Raw genomic sequence first — 19,443 nt, 5'->3', positions numbered from 1 at the left:
CAACCAAGGACAGTGACATGGTGGCCATTGTGCTGCTTCTGGCTTCTCTGGAGATCCAGTACTTTTGATCTAAAAGACAACTGACACGTATCAAGGGCCCACTCTGTGCTGGGAAGATCCTATGCATGATGTCGTTTGTAATTTTGCTTCTCTACTTGTCCCTACATTATAGATGAGGAAACTGAGGCTCAGAGAGGTTAAGAGCATTCCTCAGATTGCTTCTGAGCCGGGATTTAAACCCAGTCCATTTGTAGTGAGCCACAGTTGTCTCTAGTGTTGAGGAAGCAGCCGCACCAGCCTCCACACCTGGAAAGTTGGGGTTGGTTGGGGTGGACCCACTACAGAGGATAGCCACATATCAGCCGACATTGTCTTCTGTGCCGTTTCCCAGGCTGATGGGTCTTATTCTCTTCATAGATCCCAGAAATCATCCATTTCTGTTGTGATTTCCTCATGTCCTGGGTGGACGAGGAGAACATCCTTGATGTCTACCGACTGGCAGAGCTGTTTGACTTGAGCCGTCTAACAGAGCAGCTAGATACCTACATCCTCAAAAACTTTGTGGCCTTCTCAAGGACTGACAAGTACCGCCAGCTTCCCCTGGAGAAGGTCTACTCCCTCCTCAGCAGCAACCGCCTGGAGGTCTCCTGCGAGAACGAGGTGTACGAGGGTGCCCTGCTCTACCATTATACTCTGGAGCAGGTGCAGGCCGACCAGATCTCATTGCATGAGCCCCCCAAGCTCCTTGAGACGGTGCGGTTTCCCCTAATGGAAGCTGAGGTCCTCCAGCGGCTGCATGACAAGCTGGACCCTAGCCAGCTGAGGGACACAGTAGCCAGTGCTCTCATGTACCACAGGAACGAGAGCCTGCAGCCCAGCCTGCAGGGCCCGCAGACGGAGCTGCGGTCAGACTTCCAGTGTGTCGTGGGCTTTGGGGGCATTCATTCCACACCGTCCACTGTCCTCAGCGACCAGGCCAAGTACCTGAACCCCCTGCTGGGAGAGTGGAAGCACTTCACTGCTTCCCTGGCCCCCCGCATGTCCAACCAGGGCATTGCGGTGCTCAACAACTTCGTGTACCTGATCGGAGGGGACAACAATGTCCAGGGGTTCCGTGCTGAGTCCCGATGCTGGAGGTAAGAAAGGGCCCCTGGCCTTGCCTCGGTCTGCTGGTGATGCTGTTGTGCAGGACTCATGGGCTCAGAAGGCTGGTTAGGGAGTGGGTTCTGCACGGGCACACGATCACGGGCCAAGGCGGTCGGCTTTTTAAATTAAACTTGTGGCTTATCAGGTGTACCTCTGTTTGTGAAATAAAGTCTGGATTAATTCAGAGAATGCAGAGGGCAGTGAGATGAGGAAAAGGGACTCTGAATGCTTTATTTCATTCTTGTCTACTTCCCTTTCTCACCCTGGACCACCCCTGTTATCTTGGTGAGGAGCTGGGTTGTGATGGTACTGTGGGCTGAGCACAGGAGAGGGGAGCCGATAGCAGGAAGGGCAGTTGGGCCTCAGAAGGAGGGGACCTAGGAGCTGGGAGTACTGGACAGGGCAGCTGCCCCTTTCATTGTGCCCTCTCTTGAGCTTTGACATGTCTTGTCCCAGTTTCCCTTTGCATGTCTCCTTTTGCTCTTCTGACCACAAGCCTGTGGTAGAGGACCGTTTCCTGTTGTTGCTGTTCTGCTGAGTGCAGTCCTTAGTCCAGGGGAGCAACAAAGGCCGACAGGCATCTCTGTGCCTCATGCCACATACCTGCTTCCTGCCACCCCACTCTGTCATCAGCCATGTGCTGGGCACGAGGTCCCTGGAAGAGGCAGATTTCTGAGAGGGGGTTTTATGGGCTGCCATGGTCTGTAGAGGCCTCAGCTCTGTCAGTCTATGAGGTTGGGATCTCACAAATCCATTTCTTTGGGTAGAGCAAGGGAAGTAGAGCAAATTCCCATGTCCTCAGCTACTATTAGATTTCCAGGGCCCCCTCCACTACACTTTGGTTTGATTTCTTGAGATTTGGTGCCTGTGGGAAGTTTTCACCCCCCACAAGCTGAATTTGACACTGCAGAGAGAGACAGAGCTTGCCAACTGTTTCTGGCATCTGTGAGCTAGGTGCTGAGCGGGTTTATACCTATGTTTTCATATTCTGGGGTGGGGTCTGGCTTAGCCATGCCTCTTGGAAGCAAGCATGGTGACCAAGACCGAGGAAGATACAGCTGTTCCTCAGCCACTTCTGATCTGGCCCCAAGAAATGATAACCTTTGTTAAACCAATGAGACCCAAAGCTTGGCAGCATGTTGTAGTCAAGTAGGAACACAGTGAGTTCTGAAAGGTGGAAACAATACCTTCTTTAATACCAAATGTCCACGGTGGGTGCGATAGCACCAGGTTCACGCCTTGAAGCTGGTTTTTTTGGGAACCCAGCCTCTCAGTTGGAGGACCAAGGTCACACTTCCCTGCTGAGCATCCACATACCTTCAAAGCAGACTTCTCCAGGTATTGTGGTCTCTAATCCTCAACACATAGTGAGGCAGCCGTGTGCCTCAGGGAGGCCACACTGTGACAGTTGGGGATGCTGTCAGCACGAAGTCTGTCCTGTTACATGAAGTTTCACTCAAGACTGGTCTAAATTTCTTTTTCTTGAACATGTGCTATGAGACCCAAGCTGGACTCTGGAAAATGCTAATATCAGCTTCTGTGATTGAGAACCAAGCCTCAAACTCCAATCAGGAGGTTGGATCACTTTGGCAGGTCGGATTGTGAGACCTGCCTGGCAGAACCAGGCGCTACTGAGAGACTTGAGTTCAGAGCCTCTGGTGAAGTGGCAGGGAGAGCCCTGGGATCTATCATCTCTACAGAGTGAAAGTTTCTGTAATCTATCAGTGAACTCTTAAATCTGTCAGATCGGTCTTAATTTCAGTGATCTAAGAATTTGGTTCTCTTCCCTTTCTCCCTCTATAGTTCACCAGCCTTAGAACTCATAGTCTCTCAGAATATAAAAAAACTAGATTTTCTAGTGAATTAGGGTTTGCATTTTAAGGAGCTAGGGATAACCTGGTTATTTAACCAGGTTATATCTTAAAGCATTGGTACAGAAACTATAATAAAGGTGCCCCTCTTGGAGCAAATTGTATTTGCCTCTAAGATAACCAGTTTCTTCTCTTTTCTTTCTTTCTTTGCATCTATGTTATCCACATTGCTTTTGCACCTTTTCCAAAACTACAGCTCTGTGGGCTATTGAATACTGACTGTACAACTTACCTGGTAGTAGCTGGTTCCATGTTGCCATGTGCCCTGACTCAAAATAATTTGTTTTTCTCCTTAGGCATTTCCATGACTATTAATATTTTAAAGTATATTTCAAAAAAAAAAAAGTTTTAATTGTTATAGACTTTATTAATAGTCATGGGAATGTTTAAGTCATGGAAATACAGAAGAAAAAGTCTACTAAATTTAACAAGGACCCCAGAACATATTTGTACCAACTCTAGATTTCACTTCTGAGTTTGTAGTAGGATGATCCAAAATTTGCACTCAAGTGACTAAAACAGTTTATATTCTTATATGCAATAATAAAGCTTATTTTTATTAGAAAAAGAATATTACTTGGGGATTTATTCTGACAAATTATAAAGAGGAAAATGTGAGATACAGGACATAGTGAGGAGGTAAGAAATCACCAAAACTGGTTATCTCTAACTTATAAATGTATGGCGTATGTGTCTGTGTGTGTGTGTGTCCTTGAATCTGAAACCACAAATCCAAGTGACCGCTGCCTAGGAAGCTGTGAGGTCATGAGACCAGTAGGAAGTAAGTGGGATCGTCTTGAGGGTCTCGTCTCACTCTGGTAGAAGATTCTGACTTGTGCTTGACTCAAAATAGGGAGAAGAGACATGTACATGAACAAGTTTCATGCACAGGAAAGGTGGTAGGAAGCACCATCCTGGCCAGCTGACAGGGCCTCTCAGTACTGCCCCTGGACTGGCCAGGCCACTTGTCTACAGCCAGACCTTAACCTGGCTGTGCCCTCGGTCATTCATGTCTCAAATACCATCAAGTGGCCCTTCTTGGTCTCCGTAAGAGACCTTTGCTCACCCCAGGCCCCGCTGCCAGGTGGATCACTCTTTCCTTACCTTACTTGTTTTCCTTTGTGGTACCTGCATTACACTGAGCACTCGTTTACTTTGTTCTCTTTAGCCTGTTTCCCGTTCTACAGTAGAAAGTAGGGATGCCTTCGTCTTGAGTTTCCCTCTGGATCCCTAGCACTGAGCACCATGTCTGATCCATGTTGGGTGGCCAGTGAATATTTGTAGAGTGAGGGAATGGTTTCACCACAGGTGATCTTACTCCTTTGTTAATTCATTCAGTAGACAGTGCATGGTCTACCCTGAGCCAGGTGCTACACTGAGATCTAGGAATACAGACATAAACCTCAGTCTTTTACAAACTTCCCTCAGATTAGCAAGGATCCTTTTTATATGCGTTGCTCTTCATGATCCTTCATGATAACTTTTCTAGGCAGGTGACATCAGCCCATTGGACAGGTGCGGAAACAGGGTGAATGCCAAGAGTAAAACTGATGCCCAATGCATCCAGCCACATGGGCAGAGCTGGGATTCAGGCCTGCATCTGTGTGTGACCCAGGTGCATGTTTTCTCTTCTTTTGGCCCCAACTCCTAGGGCAGCGTGGTTACTGGAATTCCTGGCTGGCAGGGTCCGTCCAAATGGCATGAGTAGGAAGTGGCTACAGAATGTGTCTAACTTGTGCTTTGGAGCAAAAGATGCATCTCATCTCTTCATCAACCAGCGTATGGCACAGGCCAAAGAAAACTTTATTCACTCTCTTCTGAACCACTTGAAGTTTGACTCGTCCTCTTTGGAGTTGGTCTTCCTGTGGAGAAATAAAAACACTTATATGAAAGAAGCTATAAATGTATTTTGGCTGTTGAGCAAGGCTGTTGAACAAGGAGCTCAAATGCAGGTGCTTGGGTAGATGGATGCCCAGGGGAAAAGACGAAACGCAGGTCAGGGAAATAATGGGCTTTGGGCCTCAGGCTTATGGGACACTGGTCCCTTGAGGCTCTGTGATCTCCTCTATTCACCCAAATAGTACACCTACCTCTCTGCCCCACATGGGCCCTGCAGAGCACCAAGCCTAGGGCATGAGGAGAAGGGGTAGAGGCAGTGGAAGACCCCCACCAAGTGGGGCAAGCCTGGGTCAGGCTGTGAATGTGAAAAGGTGGGTGTGGACTTGGGCTGCAAAGGGCCTGGGGTGCTGGGCTACAGTGTTAGGATTTTGGAGTGTGGGTAGGAGCTTGCTGGTGAGGATTGGCTCAATGGACAGAGGGAGCACAGGGTTCCATTTAAGACAGGTGAGCAACCAGCTGGAGATGGCTAGAAGGTGTTTGCAGTGTGGGTCCAAAGTGCAGGAGAAAGCAGGGGTTATATTTGGTCGTCCTGGAGTGGCTGAGATCACCTAGACTGAGAATGTGAAGCCTTTTGAAGGCATCAGGGGTGGGTGTTTGGGGATGGGTGGGGCTGGGCTCTACAGGATAAAGCTGCTGCCTGGGGACTAGACTTTGTTTATAAAGGTTGATAGAGAAGGAAGGCGAGGGCAGGGTTGCGACTTGGGCACAGCTCCATCTGCTGTGAAAGGGTTGTGAAGGTGGTCCCAGTGTCAAGAGAGCAAGCTGTGGTAACAGGTTACAGAGCTCGTGGCACCAGGGCTCAGCAGCTCAGCAGAAATTGACTTTCCTCCCCTCCCCACACCCACCGACCTGTGCTCCTCTAGCCCGCAAAGACCCCACCAGTCCCATGGTGTTAAGGGTGGAAATTTTTCAAGTGAGCCAACTAGCTAAGTCAGCTACAGGGAAGAAATATCTTTAGATACCAGAAGTTGTCCTACTTGCTTGTGTGTGGTTTAGGAAGTGTATTGTATAAGATATGAAGATGGCCAATGTCTGTTTCTGTAATCCATTTACTTGTTAATTAAGGGGGGTGTTCCAGGCAAAGGTATGCTAACAGCCAACTTCCACTTCTGTAATCTGCTGGCTTGTTCCAGAGACCACCAGGATATGGTCTTAAGCTTTATCAGCTGCCTCCTCTGAAAGCTTGGGGCTGATCTCCTCTAGCCCTACGTGGTAGAAAGTCAGTCGCCGGCCAGCTAATAAAGGCTCATAATTAATCTCAATTGGCTCCATGGGTCTCAGAATCGTTCGCGCCCTAACAATGGGAATACCTGGAATCCCAGAGGACCCTGCCCTCATGGTGCCCACAGTCCAGTGAAGTAGATAGCGCTCCCACTCCCTCACAGAGGGAGACCTCGAGATGTGGAGAAGAGGTTGGGAAAGCATGAGGTGCACGAAGAGATGAAGGGGTGGGCTGTGACAAGCACATGTGGCCACTGTACACATGGTGGGCTTGAGCAGACCATGTGTGTGTTGGAGTTGGCTGTTGTGCCTGTCCATAATTTGTGGCCATTCTGAATGGGGGCAGGGCTGTGGGGACCATGAGGGACCATAGGGATAGGTGAGATGGAGATGGCCGTAGGAGCTACTGGGCTAGAAACTACCTGAGAGATTACTCCTGGAAGGGACCTGTATCGTGGGCAGAAACCCAGGAGGCTTCTGGCCACACCTCCTAGGCTGTATGCTGTGTTCAGGTAAGCAGCAGCCTGCTACCATGGCTGTGAGTAGGCATATGCCGGTGTGTGGAGGCAGCTGCGAGAGGGTTTAGGGCACATGGGTAGAGCAGGAAGTGCTCTCTCCTGTCAGTGATATGCTGTCCTCATGTCCCCTCAAAAGGTATGACCCGCGGCACAACCGCTGGTTTCAGATCCAGTCCCTGCAGCAGGAGCACGCCGACCTGTGTGTGTGTGTCGTGGGCGGGTACATCTACGCGGTGGCGGGCCGTGACTACCACAATGACCTGAATGCTGTGGAGCGCTACGACCCCGCCACCAACTCTTGGGCCTACGTGGCCCCACTCAAGAGGGAGGTAAGGAAGCCCTTCCAAGAAGGGCCTTCTCCCACCTACTTTCCTTCCCTGGGGTGTGCAGATTGAGCAGAGGGCCGGGCCAGGGAATCAGGCCCAGTGAGCAGAGTCTATGTCCCTCCGGGGATCCCTGAGGTTCTGCCAGCTGCCTGGGGGAAAGGCTCATTCCCAGAATTTCACCGCCCTGTTGGTCTTTCCAGCGTGGCCCCGGGAAGCTGCTTTAACCCTGAAATTTAAATGTAGACAGAAACCTTCTCATCAGCTCCTTAGCACAACTGAGTTGAGCTAAGATGTGTCCAAAGATGTTAAACAGGAGAGATGAGGTTTCAGAAGCCTCAGACTTCTCTCCTGCCTGGAGGGCAGGGCCTTTAAAACACTTTGGAATATGTGTTTTTCATGTTGTTTTTTTTTTTTTAAATGCCTCCTGCACAGTACTTTGGTTTGTTTCAATTTGAAGATGTTTAAAATTATGTTCATTGTGCAAAAGCGATACTTTAGAGAGGTGCTTCCTTTTTGTCCTCCAGTTTTGGGGTAGTTGGACCCTGGCCACATCAGACATGAGATCCCAGGGCAAGGAAGAAGCCTTGCTGATGTCTCCCACATTTCAGGTTCCAGCCTCTGAGAGCAGGGTTTGCACCCTGCTAGTACTGGCATCGTCATTTTCAGGGCACCCATTCTACACCTTTGGGGATCCCTGAGCACCCCAGAGATGGTGTGGCACAGGGGACATGTATGGGGCTCTGCTCTACTAGCTCTAGGACCTTGGCAGGAACTCCTGCCTTTCTGAACCTCTTTCCACACCTCGCCTCTTTATCTCTCACCCTTTCCCAGTCCCCCAGGGCCTTAGACTTTGACTTCAAGGGCCCGGGCCTCCTCGATGGGTCTAGCTACTCTCCAAGGCCAGGGTCTCCCACCATAGTTCCTCCCAGGTAGAGAAAGCTGGCCTGCTCCTTGCTCCTCATCTTCTGTGGGGGAAGGAGGCCCCTTCGGAGGGATACTCCCTACCTCCCATCCTGGAGTAAGGAGTAGGTTTTGCACAGGAAAGATCAGGGGCCCTTGAGACCTAGTGGGTGAGAATGAACTGAATTCCTGTTCTGTTAGAGTGTGAGGTGGGAGTGGGAGTGAGAGGGTCTTCTGGCAGGTGTGTGAGGAGGGTTCTTTGTCTGGGGAGCCGCAGTTCCCTAGTGTGGCCACAGAGGGGCAGCCTTAGCTTTCAACCAGCTTCTCCCTAACTGCCAATTTTCCTTTCTTAATGGATTCATTTATTCAGCAACTATTAAAGTACCTACCCTATAGCAAGATCTGGGGGTGCAGTGGTGCAAGAAATGTTCTCCCATGATATTTACAGCCTAGTAAGAGACCATTAAACCACTAAACAAATCAATAAAATAATGGCCAATCGTGATAAATGCAATGAAAGAAATTAAGAGGGAGTTGAGCTAAACACAGTGCCCAGGGAGGGGGCTGTGGCAGGATGAATTTAGATACACTGTTTGAGGAAGGCCCATCTGAGGAGATGTCAGACCAAGGCCTAAGAGAAGACATGCATGCAGCTATTTCGAGAGAGAGAAAAGACCTTCCAGGCCAGGAGGGCACATCACAGTTTATTCTGAGAAAGGGGAGGAATGAAGAGTACTTGTAAAAAGAAGAAGGTTTAGAGGAGCAGAAGCAAGGACAATGGTTCCTGGGCCGTTGTGTGGTCCAGGCAGAGGCATGATGGCTCATGCTAGGGTAGAAGGTTGTTGGAGAAGGGAAGAGACGGACGGATTCAACGTATAGTTTGTAGATAAACTGACCAGCTTGTTGAAAACTAATAAGCAACATACTTCTGAATCTCCAGGTCAAAATCTGTGGCCTCTAGCTAAGGTGGTGCTGCCAGGAAACTTTGTAGCATACATTAGGGGGAAAAAAATCTCAAGTCAGTAGTCTAAGCTCCTACCTCAAGAACCTAGAAACAGAACAAAATAGACCCAAATTAAGTAAAAGAAAAGAAAGAATAAAGAGCAGAAATCAGTGTAATTAAAAGCAGATAAACAATAGAGAAAATCATCAAAGAACTGGTTCTTTCACAAGATTAGTAAAATTAACAAACTCCTAGTAAGACTGACCAAAAAAAAGGAGGAGACACAATTTAAAATATCAGGAATGAAATTGGGCATTCCTGCAACCCTGCAGACATCAAAAGGATAGTAAGGGAATACTACAAACAACTCTTCACGTGGAAATTTGACAACTTAGACGAAATGGACCAATTCCTCAAAGAATGCAACCTCCGCAACTCATTCAATACAAACCAGATAATTTGAATAGCTCTATACCTTTTAAGGAATGTCCAGGTCCAGATGATTTCACTGGAGAATTCTATCAAACGTTTAAAGAAAAGTTAACACCAATTCTATGTGATTTTCCTCTCAGAAAATCGAGGTGGGAATACTTCCCAGTTCATCTTATGAAGTTAATATTACCCCGATACCAAGCCCAGACAAAGATAGTTTCAAAAAAGGGACAGATCTTTTATAAACATACATAGGAATATCCTTAACAAAATATTAGCAAATCGGATTAAAAAACAAAGCAAACCACCACATCATTACCAAAGAGGGTTGATTACAGAGATGGGAGGCTGGTTCCATATTTGAAATTCAATCAGTGTAATTCACCATATTGAAATCTTATGATCATATCAGTCAATGCAAAAAAGAATTGGTAATATCATTCATGGTCAAATTCTCAAAAAATAAGAATAGAGATAAATATCCTCATCTCAATGAAGAGCATCTGTAAAATTCCTGCTGCTAACATTAGACTGAATAGTGAAAGACTGATTCGAATGCTATCGCCTAAGAGAGGGAACAGGGCAAAGATGCCTGCTCTCACCACTCTTAATTCAACATAGTCCTAGAAGTTCTAGCCAATGAAATAAGGCAAGAAAAGAAAATAAAGGCATGCAAATTGAAAAGGAAGAAACAAAACTGACCCTAAGACGATAAATTGCCCCAAATATAAAGGAATCTAATCCCACTAAAAAATCCTAGCACAAATATGGGAGTTCAGCAAGATTGCAGGACATGAGATAAACATACAAAAATCAACTGGAACTTTAAGCAAATATAATCATTTGGGATGATCTATGGGAGGAGGTAGGACTTAAAGAAGTTCTCTCTACATAATCATGCGAACCCTACAGGAAAAGCTTTATAATAAAGCTCTGTGGTTCTAACTTACTCTTCCCTTAACTTCCTTTTCCTTTCTATAAATAAGCCCCCATCTTGCATGCAGGCCAGAGTATATACCTGAAAAAGAATAAAGTGGGAAAAATCAGTTTACCCTGATTTTAAGACTTACTGCGTAGCTACAGTAATTGCCACTGTGGTATTGGTAGAGGGAGAGACACAAGATCAATGAAACAATGGAAAATCCAGAAGTAGACCCACACAAATATGCCCAATTGATTTTTTTTTTTAACCTTACATGCATCCAACTGATTTTTGACAGAGGCGCAAAAGCAATTGTGAAAAGGTTAGCTTTCAAGAAATTATACTGGAACAATTGAACGTTGATGGACAAAAAAATGAACATTAACCCAAGTCTCACACCTTTGACAAAAATTAACTGAAAATGGTTTATGGACTTAAATGTAAAACTATAGAACTTTTAGGGAAAAAGTAGAGAAAATCTTTAGAATCTAGGGTAATGCATGAGTAATTTGACTTGATCCTCAAAGAATGAGCCATAAAAAGAAAAACTGATAATTTTTTGCAAACTTTTGCTCTATGAAAAATTGCAAACTTTTGCTCTATGAAAGACCCTGTTAAGATGAAACTTTTTTCATAGAGCAAACTTCTGCTCTATGAAAGACCCTGTTAAGATGAAAAGATAAGTTGCAGAGTGAGAGAAATATTTGCAAACCATATATCTGACTGGTATCTAACATGTGTAAAGAATTCTCAAAACTCATCAGAGCCCTTGTTCTGGAGCCAGGTATTGCAGACTTTCTCATCATGAATCCTGTGCGAGCCTCTGACCCACCACTGGTGTCCCGGTTTCTCAGCTGCTGTTACATCATTCTTGAATGAGTCTTCAGACAGAGAAACAGTAGTAAAGGAGCTGTACTGGGAGAACTACACACAAATAGCTGCAGGTGTATGTGGACCTTATTTAGACATCAAGATTCTGAAACTTGGACCTGAGCCTGATGCTGCAATATATGAAACATTTTGGGATCTTAGGAGGAAGTGAGTGTTTTGCATGTGAAAAAAAGTGTAAATACTTTGCGGCAAGAAGGTGAACTATATTTGCAGGTTCTTTGACACTCATTAGTTTAAGAAGTGGAATTAGTGTTCATACTCCTTGAACCTGGACAGAACATTGTGACTACCTTGTAAAACAGAATGTAGTACAAAGCACATTGTGTAACCTCAGATAAATTTTGTGTGATTTCTGCCAGTCTTTTTTGGAACACTTCTGGAGGACCATTAGCCACCATGGGAAAAAAAAAATGCTACCGAGAAGCCACCATGTGAAGATATAAGGTGGAGAAACCATATAAACCACTTACAGGAGAAGAATTTCCCAAGCAGCTGCCATCTGTTCTGACACTAGCTGGTTCAGTTTTTCCAAACCAGGTACCAGCTATGCAAGTGATAAAGTCTTCAAGAGAACCCCATTCCTGCCGCCAGACTGCTACTGCATGGGAGACCCACATCAGGCGAGAACTGACCAGTTGAGCCCTCTCAAGTGCTGAATTCATGAACTAGATTAATGATGCTGTTGTTTTAAGCTACTCTTTTGGGCTATTACACAGTGATAGATAATATATGAACTATGAAATATTTAGAGCATTTTTCTTTAGAAAAAGATTTGAAAAGTAAACCAATTACAGAGTTTATTTGACTGTTATGGTTTTAGATCAGGATTCCTCAAAAAGACACAATTGATATTCAGGACAAGATAATTTTTGTTTTGGGGGGCTTCTCTGTGTATTGTTGCATGTTTAGCAGCATCCTTGTTCTGTTTTCACTAAATGCCAATGGCAGGTAATTCCCCTATCTGTGACTACCAAAAATGTGTCTAGATATCTCCAGATGTCCCTGGAATTAAATTCACTCCTGGTTGAGAATTCTGGTTTAGATAAATTTAATGAAAGAACAATAGGAGAATAAAAAATTCCTGGAAATAAAATGAGTATAAAACTTTATAACCTAAATATCCAAGAAATTATATCAAGTTCCCTAATAACAAACCATGAAGTAGAGACACTACTGAAATAAGCATATTCTAAAATTAGATCTTCTCTTTGTGAAATCATCAAAATGTCCATGCTACCCATACACTAGAGTTCCATTAAGTTATGGGATTATTGAGGTTCACCTTGACTAATTGTTTCCTTTTAGCACTTTTGTTTCTCTTATTTCATACTTAAGCTGATTTTTCACGTTATTTTCTATCGTTTCAATAAAAACACTTCTATAAATTAAAAAAAAAAAAACTCATCAGTAAAACACACACAAATAGACCCATTAGAAATAAGGAGTTTAATTGAGAAGGATATAGGTGGCAAACAAGCACATGAGATACTCAACATCATTGGCCATCAGAGAAATGCAAATTAAAGCCACAGTGAGAAAACTGCTTCTCAAAATGGCTAAAATAAAAAATAGTGACAACATCAACACTACTCATGGGGTCCTTTCCTGAAAAACACACTGTGTCCTGCCTTGGGGCCTATGGGCACAGCAGGAGGGCCTTGTGCAGGGTGGGTGTGAGTGAGTCCATATGAGATAAGAGGTTCTTGAGGCAGCAAAGACCAGTGTGAGGAGTACCTGTGGTGGGGCTAGCTGGGCATCGAGGTGATCCCCCACCAGGGTGCACTGGAAAGCACGTGTAAGGTTGAGGACTAAGATCAAAAGCGGGGTGGTGTATTTTCTTCTCCTACACGAATCCATAACTAAAGATTGTTCTCAGTGTTTGATTTTGCATCTCACTTTCTTCTTCACCATATCAGATATTTGCAAACAAATATTTTTAAAGTGGATTCAGTGGGCCTGGAGGATTGGCTGGCCATTGGGAGTGGAGGAGAGGTGGTAGTGACTGAGGGTAGGTCAGTGGTTCCCAGAAGTGCTATCCCTTCTCCTGTGACTCTGAAAACGATGCTTTACCTTTGAGTTCCTCCACGCAGATGTCTCCTTTAGTTAGGGGCAAGGAAAAGACAGATTTCATTCTTTCCTGTGGGAGCTCAGAGTCATCTCTGGGTCTGTAGAATCATCCCCCATTAGGAAGAGGTCGGGTAGATGACAGGACAGTAGGTCCAGCAAAAATCCAGGGATCGTTCCCAGAATGTGAGGAGGAAGTTGGTGAAGCCATGAGGCATCAGGCACTTGAGGTTATGGGTGGCCTTGGCGAAGGCTCTCGACTGTCCTCCCTCACTGCCCTCTCGCCCGTTTTTCGGTGGCCTGTGCAGGTGTATGCCCACGCAGGGGCCACACTGGAGGGGAAGATGTACGTTACCTGTGGCCGCAGAGGAGAGGACTACCTAAAGGAGACGCACTGCTATGAGCCAGACAGCAACACCTGGCATGCTCTGGCTGACGGACCCGTGCGGCGGGCCTGGCACGGCATGGCCACCCTCCTAGACAAGCTGTATGTGATCGGGGGCAGCAACAACGATGCTGGCTACAGGAGAGATGTGCACCAGGTGAGTGGGGCCAGGCTGCTTACGTACAATAACATTCCTGTCCCTGTCAGTTCTTACTGATGAAAAATTAATTACAAAGTGTAGCCTTTTAAAAATTTTATTTTTTAGAACAGTTTTAGATTCACAGCCAAATTGAACAAAAAGTACAGAGATTTCCTCTATACCCCCATCTCTACACATGCACAACCTCCCCCGCTGTCAGTATCCCAGAGAGAAACATTTGCTAGAACTGATGAACCTGCAGTGACACACCATAATCTCCCAGAGTCCCTCATTTACCTTAGGGTTCACTCCTGGTGGTGTACAGCCTGTGGGTTTGGACAAATGTATAATGACATCTTTCCACCATTGTCCTATCGTACAGAATAGTTTCACTTGTTTTGATTATTAAAAACTTTAATGATAAAGTTAATATAACCACATTGCAGAACCTTCAAATAAGGGAGAAAGGTGAGTAAAAATACTCATAATCCAGCTCTGTGCCTGTGTTTAGTCCTTTCTACATATGTATGGTTTCCACTTAATTGTAGTTAAAGAGCATCTCATTTTACTTCTAGCTGAAGTTCATCGTAGGTGTTTTCCAGTTAATGTTTGATTCCCATAGGCATCCCCAACCCCCACCTTGGTGGCTGTGCGGAATTCTGTCAGACTGGTGTGTCATTTGGATTGGTCTAAGTTTTAACTATTCCAAATAACATAATAAGTAATATTTGCTTTATAGAACCTTTCAGTTATTTTGGATTATTTCCTTAGACTATAGCAGTGGTTTTCAGAGATGGTCCTCGGACCAACAGCATTTGAATCACATTAGAACTCATTAGAAATGCAGATTCTCAGGGCCCCACCCCAGACCCACCAAATTAGCTCTGGGGATGGGACTCAGCAATCTGTATTTTAACAGGTTCCTCAGTGGTGTGACCCACTAGGCTCTAGTGCGTTAGTGTCCTCTTGCTGCCGTGACAAATTACCGCAGATTTAACAACTTGAAACAACATAAGTGTATTACAGTTCTGTAGTTCCTAAGTCCAGCTTGGGTCTCACCACGCTAACGTCCAGGTGTCAGTCAGGGCATCTCTCCTTTATAGAGGCCCTAGGGTAGAATCCATGCCCTTGCTCACTCAGGGTATTGGCAGAATTCAGTTCTTTGTTGTTATAGCAGTGAGGTCCCCATTTCCTTGCTGGCTGTTGGCTAAAGGTCCTTCTCAGCTTCTAGAGGCCTCCACATTCCTTGGCACAGGGCCACTTCATCTTCAAAGCCTACAACAGGTTGTCCTTACTTCTCATCTCTCCTGTCAGACCTTTCCTTCTGCTTTCAAGGGCTTGTGCAATTAGATGGGTCCACCTGGGAAATCCAGGGTAACTTCCCCATCTTGATGTCCATACCCTTATTCATGTCTGCAAAGTCCCTTTTGGCATGTCAAAAAAACAGAAGTTTTAGATTACAGCATGGCCTTCTTTGGAGGGCCAGTACTCTGCCTACCACAGCTGGAGAACCAGAGCTGATATATCAGAAAGGTAAGATTTCTATGGCTGTTAATGTATATCTTAATACAAACTGCTTTCCTGGCTTGTCAGACAGGTGAACATCAGTATAGTTTTATTGCACCTTCACCAGCATTAGGTTTTATGACTTTTCTTCCCCCAGTGGCTGCTGATTAACAGTTGAAAATTACCCCTGACCATTTATTTTGCATTTCTTGGGTTACTAGTAGATTGAACATTTTCCCATGTAGTTGTTTCTGTTGTAATTTTGAAGATAAGAACATTGATGGTCATCATTAATTATCACATTTTATTTGCATACCCTCCCCCCGCCCCCCGCCCCTGGTATGGGCTGCTGTGGGAGAAGTAAAGACATTATGTGGTGTCCATGTCCTCAGTCAGCTTCAGTCTTGTGGAGAGGAGAGAACCAGTACCCCATGGAAAGTAACTGCATGCTAACTGGATGACGCCCACATGCCTGGGGACCACAGGCTGGCTGAGGGCCCTGGAAATGGGGAAGAGCATCAGCCTGGCTCGTGGTCAGGATACTGTTATGCTGGCCCTTAGCCCTTCCTCCAGGGGGCAGAGTTTGCCCACATCCTCACTGCGTCCTTACCCTTGGTGTGAATCTAGGGCCTGGCCAAGAGTGCTGCCCTGCCCACCTGGCCTAGGGCAGGCTGGCAGCCCCGTCCAGCTGGCTTTACTCCAGCCTTGACTTTGCAGGTGGCCTGCTACAGCTGCATATCTGGGCAGTGGTCGTCTGTTTGCCCGCTCCCGGTGGGGCATGGTGAGCCCGGCATTGCTGTGCTGGACAACAGGATCTATGTGCTGGGTGGCCGCTCGCACAACCGTGGCAGCCGCACTGGCTACGTGCACATCTACGATGTGGAGAAGGACTGCTGGGAGGAGGGGCCCCAGCTGGACAACTCCATCTCGGGCCTGGCGGCCTGTGTGCTCACCCTGCCTCGCTCCCTGCTCCTCGAACCGCCCCGAGGGACCCCCGACCGCAGCCAGGCGGACCCGGACTTTGCCTCTGAGGTGATGAGTGTGTCTGACTGGGAGGAGTTCGACAATTCTAGCGAGGACTAGAGATCTGTGACTGGTGTCAGAGGGAAGGGGAGGGTGGCGGGAGCTCAGAGGGCAGCCCTGGCCAAAGCACTTTACCCCAGGGCATTGAGGCCCTTCCTCCTGTCACATACCCATACCCCACTTCACCCCATCTCCCGCTCCCTTCCCTGCTGGCTGGCTCCCACTACCCTTCTTAAACACCAGACTGTGACTGTGGATCATCCTGCAGAGGGAAGTGCTTGGGAGGGCTCTGGTCCTCTGAAGGGGTTTGCCAAGCCTGCTCCTCAGCTCAGACAGGGTGTGCTGTCACCCGTGGTCTTGGCCTCCCTGCTCCCTGGTTCTGGTCCCTGCTGGGCTGAGAAGGTGCCTTTCTCCAAAGGGACCTGGGACTGGCACCCAGGTGAGGAGGCTGAGGCACAGCGAGCCCCCTTCTTGGGTAGGAAGGGAATGGGGTGAGCCCCTTGCCTACCTACCGAGCAGCCAGGGTCTTGAGTGAATATGAATTCCCAATGGCCGGAGAGGTAGCAGAGATGCACAGAGATGCCTGAGACTGGTTCTAGTGATAAGAAAATCCCCTACAGCTGGGCTTTTCTGACCCTATGTTGTTGATAAATGAAATAAATCATCTTACAAAAGGTGTGAATTTTTCCTGTGGCCATGGCCTCACTTCCTTTCACATCCTGTCCAAGGCTGTAGCTCTGGGAAGCGCGGGGTTCCATTCCAGGGTGAGAGCTGCTGCGGGCACAGCTCTGGTGTGGGAGCCAGGGTCAGAGCTGCTGAGTGGCAGTGGGAGGCCAAGAGCTCACCTCGCAGGGAAGGGCATAGTAGACCCCTAGGCTAGAAGGGCGTCACCTGGAAACCTACCCCAGTCTGATGACAGGTGGCCACCTGACCTGCTCAAGCACCTTTTCTGGTGAGGAGCTCTTCTCTGACCCTTAGCAATCCCTCTGCCCCAAGTAAAGCCCAGCCTGAAGTTCAGGAAAAGAGCCCCATAACCTGGGGAGGTAGGTGCAGTCACAGGAGGTTCCTCTCCACCTCCTGGATCTGAATATGTGGTGGGAGTGGGGGGCCGCATGTCCTACAGGTTTCTCCAGGTGAGTTCTGGATAGGACCTCTCGGGGCTACCAACTTCTCTGCACAGCTGAGCTACCTGCAGACAGTCTGTGACTTCCTAAGACTGCCCTCTTCCAGTTGGCTGGGCAGAACATGGGGACAGCTGGGTCTTCTCTCTGTCCTCTGGTGCTTTGCCTAGAGCCTGCTGCAGCTGGCACCCTGTCATGAATGGGAAGGGAGCACAGGGGCAGTGTGTGCTACTTGGTGGGATGAAGGGTTAGGGGATGGGCAGGCAATCTGTTGCTCTGGGCTCTCCTTTCTGATACCTTAAGGACTTTGGAGTGTGGCTAGTGGGAGTCACTTTCTGCTCCTCGGGGCCGTGCATGTGACCTTTCTCGCCATCTCTTGGGGCCTGGGTACTCCTGAGGACACATGCCTGCACTCCGTCACCCCAATGTGACTTTATGCACTTGCACTTCAGGGTGGCAATCCCAGTGTTTACCCTGGTGAGTCACTTCCAATGGGACAGGATGGCCACATTCTCCAGTGTCATCTCCCCTGCTCCTGAGAGTGAGGTGTGAGAACATGGGCTCAGAGTAGGGACCTAGCACTTCCTGTCTCTCCCACCACCTTGCAGGCCAGAGTACTAGTTCCTGTAGACTCTAGATGTTTCTGGGAAGGAGAATACCAGAAATGTCATACACACACACACCAATCTTCAATGTGTCCCAAGCTCACTGGTACTATCTCCCCATCCAGAGCTACCAAGACACGGCCACAACTTTATGGAAAGACCTCTGGTCTGCACGGTGGGGGAGGGAAGGGTCTATGATACTCCCAGGGCATTGAGTGGGGTAGACAAAGCTGAGAGCTGTGAAGGGATCCTGGGAGGTAGGAAGTAGCCTGGCCCTGCCACTTCAGCCTTGTGGCTGTGCCTCCTACCACCTGCGTCTGGGCTCCAGCAGTCCAGGCTCACCAGCTTGGCAGGCTCGCAGGCCCTGCATTCATGCTTTCACTTGGCTTGTTGCTCATCCCTTTCTTCCTACAAAATCCTTACACTTTGACCTCCAGGAAGCCATCCTGGCCAGAACCGGTCAGCCTGGGCTCTAGGCTCCCAGAATTTGCCTATTTGGTGGCCAGTCATCTGCGGGTGTCTGGGGAACCCACAGCTTCCTCTTCTTGGTATTCACCAGGCATATGGATGATCATTCACTGCACCCATACTTCTCAGTCTCCTGATAGCAGTGTGGTGGTGGCTGGGACAGATATGGGCCCTGCCTTCACTGCCATCGACTGTGAGATGGCTGTGATGGCACACATGCAGGGGACTAGGTTTGAGTGAGATGAGGCCAGGGACAGTCCTTGTCCTGAAGACAGTAGGGGACAGCCAGATGTGAGATTAGAAAGACTACTCTGGGTGGTATAAAGATGGGGGTGGGTAGAGATCTGAGACATCCAGGAGTGGGGGTGTTGTCCAGGTGGTGCTCTTCACAAGTGGGAATTTGGGGGCAAGGAGGAGTTATGGAGGAAGGGGGAAGGTGATAAAAGAGTTTGATGTGCCTGTTCATGAACTCAGCCTAGCTGGGGTGAGTGTCTCTAGCCCTAGGGTCTGTGCCTTTAAAGCTGGGAGCTGGGCTGCCACAACCGCTGGGCAGACTGCTAGCTTCTCTTGCTGGTAGGCAAGGGGGAACCTTCATGAGAGGGGCCCTGGCACTGGGAAGGCACTGCTGAAGTTAGGGCCATGCCAGGGTGGAACTTCCCAGAAGTGGTTGGCCTGTTTACTTGTCCCCAAGAAGTATTTGCATTCGTGATCACAAGGGTACGATGTCCTCTTCTAGTCTACCAAACTGGTTCCTGCCTCTGGCCTCCTTCCTGTACCCTCCTGTTCTTTTTCATTCCACCCTCTGCCAGCCTGCCCTGCACAGGCCCCTGGCCCAGCCAGCCTGGTGATGCTCATAGCCTTGGGCCTTTCCATGGCCCTCCTTCCAAGCCTCCTCCTCCTCCAGCCCCACCTTCCACCCTGATAGACTTCCACATAACTGAGGAAGGACACCACCACCACCCCGCCTCCTCAGGGTGGTCTGCATGCAGCCTGCTGCCCAAAAGAAGGCAGGCACCATCTCTGCTCAGGTTCTTCTGCCAACTCTCAAGCGGCCGCGGAGGGG

At 47.8% G+C, this 19,443-nt stretch overlaps 1 protein-coding gene across 6 annotated transcripts in view; it reads left to right on the top strand.

Annotated features, from left to right (window-relative positions):
- The window catches only part of KLHL22 (kelch like family member 22), a 35,030-nt gene extending 18,157 nt beyond the window's left edge, over window positions 1–16,873 (top strand). For all 6 annotated transcript variants that reach the window (XM_011355918.2, XM_023528274.1, XM_023528271.1 and 3 more), the window contains 4 exons: window positions 418–1,136; window positions 6,792–6,984; window positions 13,442–13,675; window positions 15,881–16,873. In XM_011355918.2, coding sequence (XP_011354220.1) covers window positions 418–1,136; window positions 6,792–6,984; window positions 13,442–13,675; window positions 15,881–16,246 — 1,512 coding nt within the window. In that variant the 3' untranslated portion in view covers window positions 16,247–16,873. The remainder of the gene's footprint in view (window positions 1–417; window positions 1,137–6,791; window positions 6,985–13,441; window positions 13,676–15,880) is intronic.
- Window positions 16,874–19,443: the final 2,570 nt, after the last annotated feature.

Source organism: Pteropus vampyrus, unplaced genomic scaffold (assembly GCF_000151845.1).
Source record: "Pteropus vampyrus isolate Shadow unplaced genomic scaffold, Pvam_2.0 Scaffold23, whole genome shotgun sequence".
Lineage (NCBI taxonomy): Eukaryota > Metazoa > Chordata > Mammalia > Chiroptera > Pteropodidae > Pteropus > Pteropus vampyrus.
This window is presented reverse-complemented; position numbering and strand designations above follow the sequence as displayed.